The sequence below is a fragment of the Phasianus colchicus genome, chromosome 3 (assembly GCF_987193195.1).
Source record: "Phasianus colchicus chromosome 3, bPhaCol1.hap1.1, whole genome shotgun sequence".
NCBI classification, from domain to species: Eukaryota; Metazoa; Chordata; class Aves; order Galliformes; family Phasianidae; genus Phasianus; species Phasianus colchicus.
The window spans coordinates 4,397,501-4,412,176 of record NC_143438.1 but is presented as its reverse complement, the minus strand read 5'-3'; the positions used below and the strand labels follow the sequence as shown (position 1 = coordinate 4,412,176).

At 46.7% G+C, this 14,676-nt stretch overlaps 1 protein-coding gene across 2 annotated transcripts in view; it reads left to right on the top strand.

Annotated features, from left to right (window-relative positions):
* Positions 1–3,726: 3,726 nt before the first annotated feature.
* The window catches only part of SALL3 (spalt like transcription factor 3), a 19,709-nt gene continuing 8,759 nt past the window's right edge, over positions 3,727–14,676 (top strand). For both annotated transcript variants that reach the window (XM_090136851.1, XM_090136850.1), the window contains exon 1: positions 3,727–3,875. In XM_090136851.1, the coding sequence (XP_089992977.1) occupies positions 3,797–3,875 (79 nt within the window). In that variant the 5' untranslated portion in view covers positions 3,727–3,796. The remainder of the gene's footprint in view (positions 3,876–14,676) is intronic.

Here is a 14,676-nt window from a genome sequence, read left to right as displayed (position 1 = left end):
ACTCCTCCGGGCTTTTCCCCGCGGGTCGGAGGAAGTTTTCCTCTCCGCATCGCACCGCTCCGAGCCGGGCCGCTCCCGGGCGCATCCCCATCGCATCCCCATCGCATCCCCCATCCCCGGGGGCTGCCGCACCTCGCCCCGCTCCGTTCCCATCTCTCTCCCGGAGCGGGGCGAGGGAAAAGGAAACCGTCAAATGTATCGCTTGAAACCTTAGAATATGGTAATGTCGAGAGATACAAATCTGGTAATTATGCCCTTCTTGACTGTTGCGTTCTCCATTGTTCATTAAGCATTAAAGACAGGATTATTTCATTTTCCACTTAAAGATTCTCTCACGTCCCGCAAAATCATATTAATTTTCGATCACTTTTTCACGGCAGACAAACTTTTGTTTCCACAACGCAAAGGGTTGCTATATTATTTTTTTTTAATAGCGCTCCAGGAAAAGCACTTTTAAAAGGCTCTTCCAGAAATCGTACGAAGCACTGAGCAATGGAAAATGCCCAAATTTAGGGGGAGGAAAAAAAAAAAAAAGTGTTGTTTGAGCAACAGCAAGAGATCCCTTCAGATGTAAACTAGTTGAAAACTGACCCAATTTTGGTACTCAGTGCAATTCGGGGAAAATGCTTGGGAGAGGTTAAAGTGCGTCCTCTTCCATCCCAGGCACCCGCTGCAGATGTGGGAGGCGGCGGAGCTCCCTCACCTCGCGCAGATCGGGGAAAATGGACTTCGGCGCTTCAGGAGAAGCCCCAAATCCAGTTCCCTGCCCGCGGCTGCGGTGCCGCAATGCCCGCAGACGTTCGCTTTCACCTGCGCTCTGCCTGCAACATAACGCAGCATATGCACACGGCATAACGTGTTATTCGTGTGCAATAAATCCCTATTTCTGATGGGGGGAGGTGGGGGGGTGAAAGCTCAATTAATGGGCTCGTCCCCTCCCACTTCATACTAGAAAATCACATTAGATTTCAGCCTTCGCGATCGTCTCCAGATATTTTACGCTCTCAGTACGACCAAACTTTCAGCGAGGACGGATACACGGAGAGAACACGCGTTAGATTTACAGACGGCAAACAAGGCTTTCAAATTATAACGATCAACGAGAGGGGTCTCGTGTACGCATCCCGCTAAACGAAGGACAGAAAAGCACGCCCGTCTGATAGCCAAATGGCACAGATTTGGCGTTTCAGCACTTTTTCTCGTAAGGATCGCGCCCGTTTTTAACGAATATCTGCACCGCAGAAATCACTGGTAGTCTGCACGTCACCGAGCTCCCCGGAGTGGCCTAAACTGCCGCTTCTAACTTTATTTGGTTTGCCCACCAGCAGCAAAGCGGGGGATAAAGCGTGAGCCCGGAGACGCGGTATCGCGACGCCGGAGATAAAGGGAGCTATCAGCAGGGAAAGTTTACACAGAGTCCTCTCCCAAAGCAGCCGGGGTTAGTGTGTTTTAAGGACTAGGGCTGGATTACACGGGCTGCGGCGGGGGTATTAGGAGGAAATCCCTTTCACTCGGCCTCGCCTCGCTCCCCAGCCCCATGCGCAAAGCCGCCCGGCGCCCCTCGCCCCCGCTGCGCGTCAGCGCAAGGGCCGGGGCCAGCACCGCCGGGGGGCCAATCTGCAAGTGCCACTTAAAATAATAAATAATAATAATAATAATAAAGAGAGAGAAAGAGAAAAAGAAAGAAAGAAAGAAAGAAAGAAAAAAAAAAAAAAAAAAAAAGCAGAGGGGAACAGCTGGCGGAGCCCCCCCCGCACGGCCACACGCACACTCAGGCGCGGAGCTGCGCGTTGCGCGGTGGAGATCGGCGACGGTGGGGTACATCCTAGCGGCGGCTCCGTGCCATGGGCGCCCGGCTCTGTCGGGCGAGGCCGCGCCCGGAGCGGCAACTCGTGGCGGCGGCGGCGGAGGCGGTGGGACCGGGCGGGGCGGCGGGCGGGCGGGTTTGGGGGGGGGGGGGGGGCGCGGCGGGGAGGCGGCCCGGCTCCCGGCAACTTGTAATGCGATAGAAGACAGAGCGGGAGGGGGAGAGGGGGACGGCTGTGCTTCCCTCCCCCCCCCACTCCCTCTCTCTCTCCGCACTTTTAGGGGGGAAAAAAATAAATAAATAAAGTGGGGGCCGAGGAGAAAAGCCGCCGTCAGGAAGGTGCGTGAGGAGAAGGGAGCGGGGAGGCGGCGGGCAGCGGGCTGGGGGCAGCCCCGGCCGCAGCCCCGGCAGCGCGGCTCGGGGGGAGGCGGAGGAGGAGGAGGAGAGTAGGAGGAGCCGCCGTGAGCCCCGCACCGCTCCCAAACTTGAAAGTTTATCTGCCCGAAATCAGGAGCGGCCGCGGGGCGCGCAGAGCGGCTCGGAGCGGAGCGGGCGGGGAGAGGCTGCCGGCAGCGCTGAGAGCGGGGCGAGGCGGGGAGGGGGCTGCAGCCCAGCGGTAACGGCGGCACCCGGCCCCAGAGCCGGGAGAGGAGAGATGCTGTGTGCCGGGCGGCGAGGAGCGGCCCATCGGCGCGTCCGCGAGACCGCTGTCATTAGCTAAGAGGACGCGCGAGTGAGCTGGGGAGGGGGTGAGGAGCGTCCCACAAAGTCATTCCGACCTGAGGGAGAGGGACAAAGAAAAAAACTTCCTACCAATGGACAACAGGAAGTGAGCACCACCACCAACGGGGAGCCTCTGCTCGGAGAAAGAAGCTGCAAGACAAAGAAGAAGGAAGGAGAGGTGAAAGACAAAACTGCCCGAGGTCTCCTGTGCGTGCGCTTCCGAGAGGAGAGAACAAAAGTCAGCCGGGAGGGGAGACGCAGAACAGGAGACGGGATGGGAGAGCTACGGAGCAGCACGTGAAAAGCGAAGGGAGCGAAGGGCGGACGACGCACACGCACACAGAAAAGAAAGAGAGAAGCGTTCACAAAAGTTTCTTCTCCCGGAAAGAAATTACTCACACGCACACAGAAAGCAGATGCCTCGCAGATCAACTTCTGGGGAAAGAGAGACCAGGAGAGACGAGGTGATGTGAAGAAAAAAAAAAAAAAAATCAGGAGGAAAAAAAAAAAAAAACACCCAAAAAACAAAAAAACCCGAAGAGAACAGAAGAAAGCAGAGCAAAAGAAACTGAGAGCCGGGGGAAAAGGAAGACAGAAAGGCGAGGATCGTGACCTCCCCCGAGAAGCGAACCTGGCCCATATGTTGTGCACAGCGCGTGCAGCCCAGAGCCCCGCTGCGCGCTGTTTGCGTGCCCCTGCGCCGCGCTCAGTGCCCGTAGCGGGCGACGCTGCCGCGGAGCCGCATCCCCCGGCGGAGCGGTGCGGCTAATTGCGGAGCCTGTCCTTCATTTCCATATGCAGCCCGAGTCCGCTGGAGCCGCGCCAATCCCCGCTCGCCCCCAGCACCATTAATCGCCATGCATTATTCACTAGCCTAATTACGGAGCCCCATGCGCGCTCCGCGCAGCCGCCCCAGCCCGCCGCGCCCGCAGCCCCGCGCCGCTCACAGCCCGCCCGGCTGAGCCCTGCACGCCCGCCCGCTCACTCCGCTTTGGTTGCTTAGCCTCGCTTTTTTTTTTTTTTTTTTTTTTTTTTTGCCTCCTCCTTTTTTTCTCCCTCCTCTCCTCCTTGGTGGGGTTGGTCGCCTTTTCTGTTGTTGTTTGTTTGGTTTGTTTTGCAAGTCGACTTTTTATTTGCGAACAGTTATTTCCAGCCCCCTCCCCTCGCTCCCAATTCCTCCCCCCCCACCCCGACCCCCCTCCCTTTCCACCTCCGCGTCGCTGATGCCTCTGCAAAAAGCAGAGTCAAGACGGCTCAGTTAGCAGCATGTCTCGTCGAAAGCAAGCGAAACCCCAGCATCTCAAATCGGACGAAGAGCTGCAAGCGGAGGTAGTTTCCGAGCACGGTAAGAGCTCCCGGCGCCTCTTTCTCTGTCTCTTTTGTGAGCGCGTTTCGGATGGAGATAGGTGCGTTTACGGTGCTGCTGAGCACGGGAGCGTAATTACTCCGCAGCGGGAGAACGGGAATTCGAGCAGCCGGGGGAAGAGGCGGCGGAACTGAGAAGTTCGCAGTTCAGCCAAGTTTCGGCAGCCCACCCCCTGCCCAAGCGGCCCTCCCCGCGATTCCCCGCCGGCCACCCGAGCGCAGCTCTCACGGCGGGGCTCTCTGCCGGGCCAGGCCCTGCCTCCTTCCCTCTGACCGGGCTCGCAAGAGCGGACACCGGGAGCAGCACCGCCTCCTCCTCTCCTCCGTGCTTCTCTCCCTCTCTGTATTTTTTTTTTTTTTTTTTTTGCACCGGTTTTCCATCCCTCCCCGCCTCCCCCCCGTTCACCCCCCATCTCCCCTGGAGGTTCGGGCCGGAGCCACGCTACCCTAATCCTCCGACACCAAAGTTGGGGCAACCGGGGTCCCGCGGGCCGGGGGATGCGATCTTCCCTAGGTCTCGCCCCCGGGGCAGCCCCGCATCGTTGTCTGCCGAAGGCTCCCTCAACCGGGAGCTGGCGTGGTTTGGGGGAGCCCCTTCCGGGCTTCGAACGGAGGCAGCCCGTGGAGAGCAGACTCGGATATTTCCGAAGAGCCGGAGCGGCTCCTCGCCCCCCCTTCGCGCTGCCTCCCCCCCGCCGCCTCCCGGCTCTGAGCGGTGGGAGGTGACACGGAGTGCCACCGCCGCCACCGGCCCCTGTCGCGCCGGCTGCAGGCGCCGAGGAAGGGCCGTTCGCTCGCCCATCCGCCATTCCTCGCTCCCTCCCCACACGCAGACACGCCACACTCGCTTTATGCATCTGGGCGGCCCGCTCTGCTCGTGAACAAGTGTCTAAAGCGGGTCTGATTCGGGCTGTAATCTCTCCTAATTTCCACCTCGCCGGCCTGTTTGTAGAAAGAGAGCGGCAGTTCGGTTTGGGTTTTTTTTTTTCCCCTTTCTTTCTTTTTCTTTCTTTCAATTGAAATAGCCCTAGGCGCTGCAACGTGCGAAGGCATGCCACAGCTTTTCCTCGCTTACCCCGGGCTAAGTTGAGGGCTTCCACTTCAAAGTTTTGCTTTCCTTCTGTGCACGGAAGCTCCCTACCTTCTCGGCTTCGTTCAAAACTAAGTGGGAGCCCCCGTGTTTTCTCCCTTCAGTCTAGGCCCTTGCCTTGATTCGCATTCCCTCCCTTCAAAATGAAAAGAGAAAGAGTCGTTTTCCTGTTCCGAAGCTATAAGTTGCTTCTGGAGGTGAGGAAAGGCAACAAAGTTGGAACCCGAGGAGGATTTAGACTATTGTATCTAAACTTTACCGCCTGGAAGCTTAAGGCAGCGTGAATCCTCTTCATCAGGTTAAAACATCTGTCAGATCGGCAAAGCTTGAAGCTCTCCTCGGGGTGGTTGGGAGCCGGGATGTGTCCCATTCTGTCAGGGCAGTTAGGATGGGGTTGCTGCCACTTCTCCGGGAAAACCCACTGGGTATTGACAATAACCCAGAGAAATGCTTCCTTCTGTCACAGCGGAGCAGCACAGCAGTGCAAATAGGAGTAGGGTTTTTAGGAAGCGTTGGCAACGCGAAATAAATAAGTGCAGGCAAGCAGATGAGAACGGTGATGTTATTAAGGAAAAAGAAAAAAAGAAAAACCAACACAACGATTAGCTGAGCTCAGCCTCTGTTGGGGTGGATTGTAGGTTTGAGAATGTTTCACTAGTATTGCAGACTTTGAAATGCTCCGAACCCACTTCAGTACAGCAAAATAAAACCCCACTACTTCATTAGGGCACTCCTGGCGAGTTAATAAATTGGGGGGAAAAAAATTGTTAAACTGGGTTTTTGTTTTGTTTTGTGAATCTTATCTATGTCCTTGTCACCCGAGATTAGAACAAGAGATATGCTAAAAAGAAACGCTTGCATATGGTGGGTAGATTAAGGACAAAGAATCTTTTTGTCATGGAAATGGTTTTTTTTTTTTTCCTCCTCTTTTTTGGGGGGTTTTGTTTTGTTTACTTCATCACATAGAATTTCTCACACTTGGTTTGTTTTGTATTGCCCTCAATGACTACATGATCAAATGAATGGATTTATTTCTGCCGAATGAGAAAGACAGTCTTTCCATCAAAAGGACTACATTGCATCCCAGTGAGGAATTTTAAAGCGTTATTATTGTGGTCCCTGAATAGCACAAAATCGGCTTTCACAGCAGCCCTAAAATGCAACAATGTAAATACTTTTCAGCCTTAGAAGGCTGTTATCAAATTGCGCTGCGTTTCCTTTTATTAAAACATATTTTAATTAATAGAGTGAAACCCTTCGTAGTTAACGATTAACAGGCTGAAGTGGAGCTGTTGGTTTTTCACTTTCATTTGAGCAAGGTGGACTCAGCACACACGAGCAGAGGGCTATCTAGTGCACATTAATGCAGCGTAAATCATTTACGTGCTGCATTAGGAAGCCTAACGATTGCTATACCGAAAGCAATTTCATAGGCCAGATATAACGAGCGCTCCCAATCTCACAAATTAAAGCACTTCTCGTCAAGTCAGTGTTTCTCATCTCTCTTCGCAGCTGTAATCAAGGTATTGCTAAGGTGCTACAGAGCGGATTTTGCAACGAGCCAAAACCAGCTCCCACAGCACGGGAATATCCGTGGGTTTGTTTAAAAGCAAAGTGCCCGAGCAGCATTATTTGATACATGCAGACCTTTTCATTAATTTGGCTGTTATCTTCAATGTGAGAGGGAGAGGGGGGGGGGTTGGGTTGGGCGGGGGGAGTGGGAAGTTGTTGTTAACACAAGATGAAGCAAATTGGGCTTATTATTTATTTAATGAAATCATGTTTAATACTACCTCGGCATAGACTTGAAAGTGAGGCATTTCAACGTTCCCTCAAGGCAAATCCCTTAGAGCAAAGGGACGTCCCTCCAAGCAGAAAGGAAACCTTGGGGGAGCAGAATTGGGCAGACTGACATTAGGCCGTGCTGTAAGTTGTCTGCACCCACCACAACTTCCCTGCTAACATTACCACGGGAGTTTAAGGACCATAATAAAGAATTTTATAGTGAGCCTGGGCTGCGGCGTGAGAGAACTGCGTTCAAACAGGGCAGTGGCATAATGGTGAGAAATTGTTTGAAATCTGAAGGTAGTCGGGAAACGCCGTCAATTGCAAATTTACACTCGGGATTTTATTGTTGGGAGGGAGGTTTCTAAAATGTATTTTTTAAATTATTTTGAGGGGAAGCGTTCACAGACAACTGGTGATGACATTCAGTACTTAGGCTGTAGAAGAGCGAATGAATGGCATCTGTTAAAGATACACTTTGCTGAATTAGAAGATAGGATGGAAATAATTTAAAAATAGCAGCAGAAGGTTTCAAATGGCTGCCCGTTGTATACGATAATCTTGGTTTCTACAGTAAATGTGAAGCTGTTCTCAGTAAACTGTAACAGCTGGAATTACATTTCTAATACGCTTTCCTAATTCAACAGATTAAATTTGAATCAGAATTATAGATACAGCGCAAAAGTAGGTACAGCGTTTGTATTTTAACATAGGTACAAGAAAAGGTGGTTTTTACGTGCTGAGAAGCACTTCTTACAGTGCACAAGTGAGTAAGGATGACAACAAATGATGCTTTGGACTTCTTCACGCGAAGTTGCTGCTAGAGATAGGTGAATTGGATACCATAAACCAACTGTGCAATGACAGTTTTCTCACCTGCTTTTTGCAGTCGTTTCTTAAGAGCTGAACCTGCCTGTTGTGGTGGTGGGTTTTTTTTTCCTCCCCTCCTGCTCCTCAGTGCAGTGCTGTGTAAACCAATGGCTCTTTATCACACTGGTTAAGTGGAATTGGACGGCGCAGCTCTGAGTTAGCTGCTAACTGCACTCAGTGTTTTGCTTTGGAATACGTTCACAGACACGCATGCTCTGCTGTGGAAACTGCATCATCCTGTACGGAGCAGCCAGCTTCGTGTGAGTGTGCTCACTGTATCTGCAAATATATTTTGAAAGGACGTTCCTACATGCAAGAATAGAGGTCATTGCGTATCGTTCAGACACTGCTGCCTTGAAAACTTGAGGAGTCGCAAGCAGCCGTCAGGAAACTTGGGTGATTCTTGCAAATGTCTGTTCTGAGGTTCCTGGAAGGAAGATTTAGTTTGTTTGATTTAAAAACAAAGGGGCCGAATGAGTATTGCTATAAACTACATTTAAAACATAAGGGGCCTCTTTGACAAGAAAAGAGAACTGAAACTTCTTTGTATAAATAATTCGGGTATTACGATAGAGATAGCACGAAAGCCAGGTAACATTTGTATTTATATCATTTTTAAACTATTCCAAGTGCTTTGATCGCTGTTATCAATAGGAAAAGACTTGGAATAATAAGGAAGCTACAACAATTAGCCAATTTGCTGGTGTGTGTATAAATGCTGAAAGTAGACCAAAGTGGGTCAGATTTTATCTGGCGCTGCTGATCTTGAGGAATTCTTACCATCTCTCGAGGCAGATATTAGGGCTCCCTTTCTTGGAGTGGGAGGAAGGAAATTTTGAAAGGTATTGGTTTAGGATCTGTGTAATTAAGCTATTAATATGCATACATTTAGCAGCTGATAATTACTTGTCCTTGCCTAAGGAAGAGGAAAAACTACGATTCAATTTTCAGAGTGAAAATACACAAATTAATAAAGAGAATTAGTGCCATTTCTGAAAAATACTTTGGTTCCTAGGAAGATTTTCTTTGAATTTTTCCTTCATTTGATCAGTCAACTGCCCAGCCTGGACAAGCCTATCTGTTGAGTATCCATCAGTCAGGACACGAGTCAGTCACTTTTGCTGTCTATAATAATCCAGGTCTGGCAGGAAATTAAAATAGCTGAGTACTGACACCTTTAGAAAATAAAGCATGCAAAAATCAGTTTGTCTATTACGTGACATTTGTAAAATGGGAGTGATTTTCTAGATTTTTTCTTTTTTTTCCAGAGGAAGCAGGAGGAAATCCAGTTCCAGCAGCAAATTTTTATCGAGTTTTACGTTTCCATGCAGAGGGACAAAATCCTGTTTCCTTTACCTTCTTAAAATTTACTACCAAATATAATGAAGGTTTTCCAGCAGTTGAAAAGAAAGAAAGAAAAAGAAAAACGGAATAAAAAGATGTGAATTCGGGATAAAATATACTTTTAGGAGCTGGTTCAGTTGTCGTGAATTGGGCATAAAGCACATTTCTTCTTATTGGTGGACGCCTCTTAAAAGCTGGGCAAGCCAGAAAAACAGTTGTTTAAAAAGATGCCGGAAAGCACATTTTTATGTGAATGTGAATAGATAGGAGGCTAAAGAGTGGAGTTTTTTTTTCATATTATCTTGCTGTAGTTAGGATACATGCAGTGAGCACACTTGGGCAGCATCTATTACAAAGTAAGCTAAATCTTTTGAGAGAGCCTTCGGATAACTCTGATTGCTCTTTGGATAACTAACTCTTATTGCTGAACTCTAATACTGTTGGAGTTTTTTCCCTTCTTTCACCCCCCTCTCCCCCCACCCTCCCCATCATTTGGACCCAAGCATTGGTTGAAAAAGAAGCAGAAAAAAAATCCCAACTTCTTTCAGGGAGTAAAGGGTGCCGGAACCCTGGGGAAGGCCATTCATCCCCTGCAGGATCCGTGGCCCAGCTGGGTGGGTGCTGGGTGGGGGTCGGATGGGGGTCGTGGCAGCACTGCAGGCTCCCAGAGCTGGACGAGGTGGGGTGGAAGAGATCCCTCTCGTTTCCCGAGGAGCCTCCCCGAGGGTGGGTAGTTAGAAGTGCTTTGACAAGGCTTGCTGATTTAACCTTTGCCTGCTTTGCCCTGCCAGGGGTGGCCACTAGATGTCAAGCTCATAATACAATTAGTACATCTGTGCAGTTGACCTTGGCAGCACGGCTTACCACTGTTCTGTTAAGTGTTAAGACTGAATTTGAGTATTAACTAGAGATCCCTGCGAGTTTGCTACATGCTGTACAGCTTATCAAATGCCCATCTAATTCAGCAGAAGTGTTTTCAGTTCTTAGAGAAGGAAAATGTTTCCTTTTGTCAAGCCCAAAGTCCTGAGCTTCTTAATTAACCCTACAGGTGCCGCAGTATTTTAGTTTCAATTAATCAAAACTGACTTTCTGGTCAGTTTTTTGGGAGATCCCTTTTATTACTACTGTTTGATAATTTTATTTTATCACCTCGTTGATGTGGTAACATCCCCAAAGATGGATATGCTGAAAGCTGGCTTGTTTGGATCCCTGTGTGGTTTGCTGTCCAGTATGCAGAATGGTAAATGAGCAAAATGAGCTGCGTGGTTAGCATTGTATCACTTAGAGTTTGCCCTTTCAGACACTCCTGCACGTGAATAATTTTACTCAAAGGAGTAGAGCCTTTTTCTCCTCCTGTACTTGTATATTCAGTTCCGAGATGCTTAGGAGATACAGGACTGGGCCATCCATTGGCTTCTCTTCCTGTGATCCTCTGGGCACAAATTCATCAGCGCTGTGCCGTAGTTGTTCAGAGAGCAGCCAGCATCATTCTGTAGGGTGTTAGTGGCACAGCTTGGCATCTGGTTACTAAAACACTTCCCAGGATAGGAAAGCTACGCAGAATCTAGTGTTCCACTCCTTGCCATTCCTTTCTTTGTTTTTAAATATCTTTATTATTTTTTTGCATCGTCTATGTGAGAAGCGTTGACCACAATTTTTTAGGCTTCCAAGTAAAACTTGTGTTCCAAATGAACTTACTTCCTAATAAATCCTATGCATTCTGAAAGTAATGCCATAAATATGCCGTGAAAGCCAAAAGAACAGCTCTCTGTACGATTCTAAAAGACATAATGCACATCTTATTTAATATCACATCTTGCACACGTATTCAAAACAACTTGTGAAGCTTGCATCCATTCCACACCTGCATACATGTAGCAAAGCAGCAGCAGCGTTGTTTTAGATAACAAGTGCTTCACTGCACAGATTAGGAACTGCAAATATTTTAAACAGATTACAGTTAGTGCCTGTGCCACAGGTGGCTGTTACTTAACAAATTCTGAGATTGAGGCTACCGAATAGATGAAACAAATTGTGCCAGGTCAGGAACAGTTTTTGCATGGCAAGAGTGCCCTCCACTGTTCAAATCTATAGTAACAGCTTTTGTGGTCTGAGAAAGAGGACAGAAAATTTTTCTATTGAGTCTGGAATTTCTTCTACATTGTTAAACACAGTAGGGGTCTCTATTTGTCTCCTCCTGTTTCACAGCTTGGGCTCAGTATGTGATAATTCATCTTTCTTTATGGGATTCAAAGCTATCAGAAAGAGTTAAAAAGAATTAATTTGCAAGAAAATAAACGTGTTCTAACAATTTAAGAAAACTTTCTTGAAAAGCTCAGTCAGTTATAAGAAACGATCGAGCTAAGGAAAAAGTAATACTGTTCTCAGCGATCAATACGTTGTTATAAGGCTACTCTTTCCAAATTAAGGGAATTTTGACAACAAATTCATGTTTTTTGAATGTATTATCACAATTTATTTAAACTGTGTATAAAACAAGCTTGTTTCTTATCACAGTAAGAATAGTAAATGATCGTCCTGTGTCTGTGAGCTCGGTGCTCATAGTGTCGCTTGTTTAAATGCACACAAAACGGCTGCGAGCTGCACTTTGCAATAATTACTAGAATTGCAGGTGAGATCTCGTGTCTTCAGAGCTAGCAGATGTTTTATCTTAAGCTGATCTTAACCCTCACAGGGTTGTTTGGTTGTTTTTTTTTTTGTGAAGCTCCTTCACAAAAGCACAGAATATATTCTGTCTCTCAGTTGACGACTGGTGTCATTTTTCCTCTTGAAAGAAATTCCCATATTTAGAAAATATTAATGCATTCTTCATATCAGCTCAGTGAGAAGCTGAGGAGTTAGAAATAATGCTAAATCGTACTGTGTTTTCCCGTGCTTTTATTTGTGTTACAGCATACAGTCTAAAAAAGATGTTTCAGAAAATATTTTATTGACACGTTTGTTGGATTCCGTTCCCAGCCACGTCTCTGGTTTTAATGCTTTGGGAGAGCGTAAGCAATTTGAAGTAGATGAAAGCAGAGAAAATGTGGATGTTCTTACCTGGTTTTATCCAAGTGTCTCCAAGTGTAATTTGAGACCTGTGTGATTCAGGGTAACGAAATGTAGCGAAATACTGAGTTGTCAAAGAGCATCTTCTTGGAATGCTCCCTATTTCATACAACTCAGAAGGTGTTTCCAAAAGTTTATCGCCGCTTACAAAACTGGATGTGATTTAATTGAAGAGAAAATGATCAGATTCAGGAGCAAAAGTGCAACAGGGTTGGATGGGGCTTTTTTCCAACTGGAAGCAGTTCCTAAGAAAGGCGGTGTTTAGTAAGAAGTGTACATTTTTGGAATGAAGCTGTCTAGAATGTAACGTTCAATATCAGTCCTCCTCAGAAAAGTATTCATTGTATTTTCCTTGCACGTGCTGCACAGAACAGAACACACCTGAGTAAAAACACTGAACTAGTGGAAGCAGGCTCACAGATCCTGTGTGTGCAAATCAACAGCTGTAGCAATTTATTTCTTAACTCTGAACGTAATTTCTATGGGCTGAAGGAAGCCCATCAGCCCTTTACCTGCTCGCCTGCTGCCCCGCAGCAAGAATGAAGGCCTGCACCTCCATCCCAGCCACTCACAGCTCCATCCTGCAGAGCTGCGGCAGGACGAATCCCCACAGTGCCATTCCCTTGCACCTCCTGCACTGAGTCAGCAGGGCATCTGAGCAGCCTTCAGGTATCACGATCCCAAAGTGACTTTCTCAAAACGCCTGAGATTGAATTTTTGGAGGCTAATTTTAGGGCCGGACCACATTTTTGCAAAGTGGCAGTGCTCTGCTGGAGCCACAGCAGTTCTGGTGGGTTGGTACCTATCTAGGAGCCTTCCCAGCTTCCTTTTGAGAGATGCTGGCTGCAATTTTTCACTGGTTTTCATAGGGTAAGCTTTATGCGCTGTAATTCATCTTGCATCCCATAGCAGCTTCAGATTAGTCTGTTAGCTGTTAGACTGCTAATGAGAAAAAGAAAATAACCGGGAGGTTATTAGTGGCTGAGATCCTGACTACTTGACAAAACTCCCATTCAACACCTTTTGTGTAAGTAAGAACTGCAAAATTCAGCCCTTCTATAAGATTAAGCAACTGCTCGATTAATTTCCCCAAAGTCCTTGAAAATTTTCACTGCGTCACATCCTCACTGTAATAATATAAACAATTCTATCTCTTCAGAAAGATAAAAAGAAAGAGAGAGAGAAAAAAAAAAAGGAAAGAATGAAAAAAATATTTTCTACTTAATCATTTTGTAAGATGTCAGAAAATGAAAGCAAGTAATAAAATATGTAGAAATAAAAAAAAAAAACAAAGCTACATTTTCTTGTGGCAAGTACAAGCTGATAGTAAAAAACAGTTTTTTGCTTAACATTTTAACATTTTAACATTTTTTTTTTTAAATAATCTGGAGTGATGGTAACATTCTCTATTACTTTTTGTCATTCATAATGTAACCAAGGTTTAAAAAAGAACCAAATATCCTTTCCAATGGAGTCATATGCTTTTAAGCCTTATTCCCGGCTGAAGTTGTTGAGTACTTATGCTTGAAAAGCAAGAATGCAATATGAGAAAAGGTCTAATGTGGGAAAAAGTTTCTCATATGAATATAGGTTGTTGGGCTAGGCCCATAGTCTGTCTTTCCATGGAGACTCTCTCAGCGTACTGATCAGGGAATGGGCCATCATCCATGGCAAAGCAGCATCTGTTTTCTTGTCACCTGTGTCATCTGCTTGCTTACCTGTACAGAAAGTGGAGGCTTCAAGACAGATATCAGGAAACACTTCTTTACAGGAAGGGTTGTTAAGCACTGGAATAGGCTGCCCAGGGAGGTGGTTGAGTCGCCATCCCTGGATGTGTTTAAAAGCCATCTGGATGTGGTGCTCAGGGACATTAGCGGAGGGTTGTTAGAGTTGGGGTAGTATGGTTGGGTTGTGGTTGGACTCAATGATCTTGAAGGTCCTTTCCAACCTGAGTGATTCTGTGATTCCATAATTAACTTGTTTCATTTCTTAAGAAAAACCAGAAAAATTGATCCCCAACGGAAAATGCTTGTGAGTTTTTTTCTATATCTACTTTGAAGTCAATTTTCATAGGATGGGCAACTTTAACAACTTATTCGCAGTTTTCTAAAATATTTTTCAAAAGTGGTCCTTGAACATTTCAAGACAGATGATGAGATTGATTTGTAATTTGGATTTGTAATTTGAAGAGCATTCTCAGGATTTTTAGGGCTTGAGAGTAGTGGAAAGAAAGAATACAAGGTGATATTGAGAAAATAGAGTTCTGGGTCCCTGGTTCATACGGGTGAAAGCCAGGTCTTACTGTTTTGAAATAGTGCAAAATTTGTAATCAACTTCATGGAGAACACAAGAGGCCACTGATCAGCTGAGAAATACCATACTGATTTTTTTCCACTTGTACTTTTGGCTTGGAAGATTATATTTCAAATGTAAAATGCTGCTTCTTTGTGCGTTAGCTCACTGGGCTGGTTATTATCTTGAGATGCTGAAGAGGTTTGTATTGACACCTCTGGCAGTAGGCAACTGTAGTTTAGATTTCCTTCAGAAGTTTATATATTACACATACTAGTTTTGATACATAGAGACCGTGAGCCTGTCTTAAAAAAGCAGAAAATAGCACCTG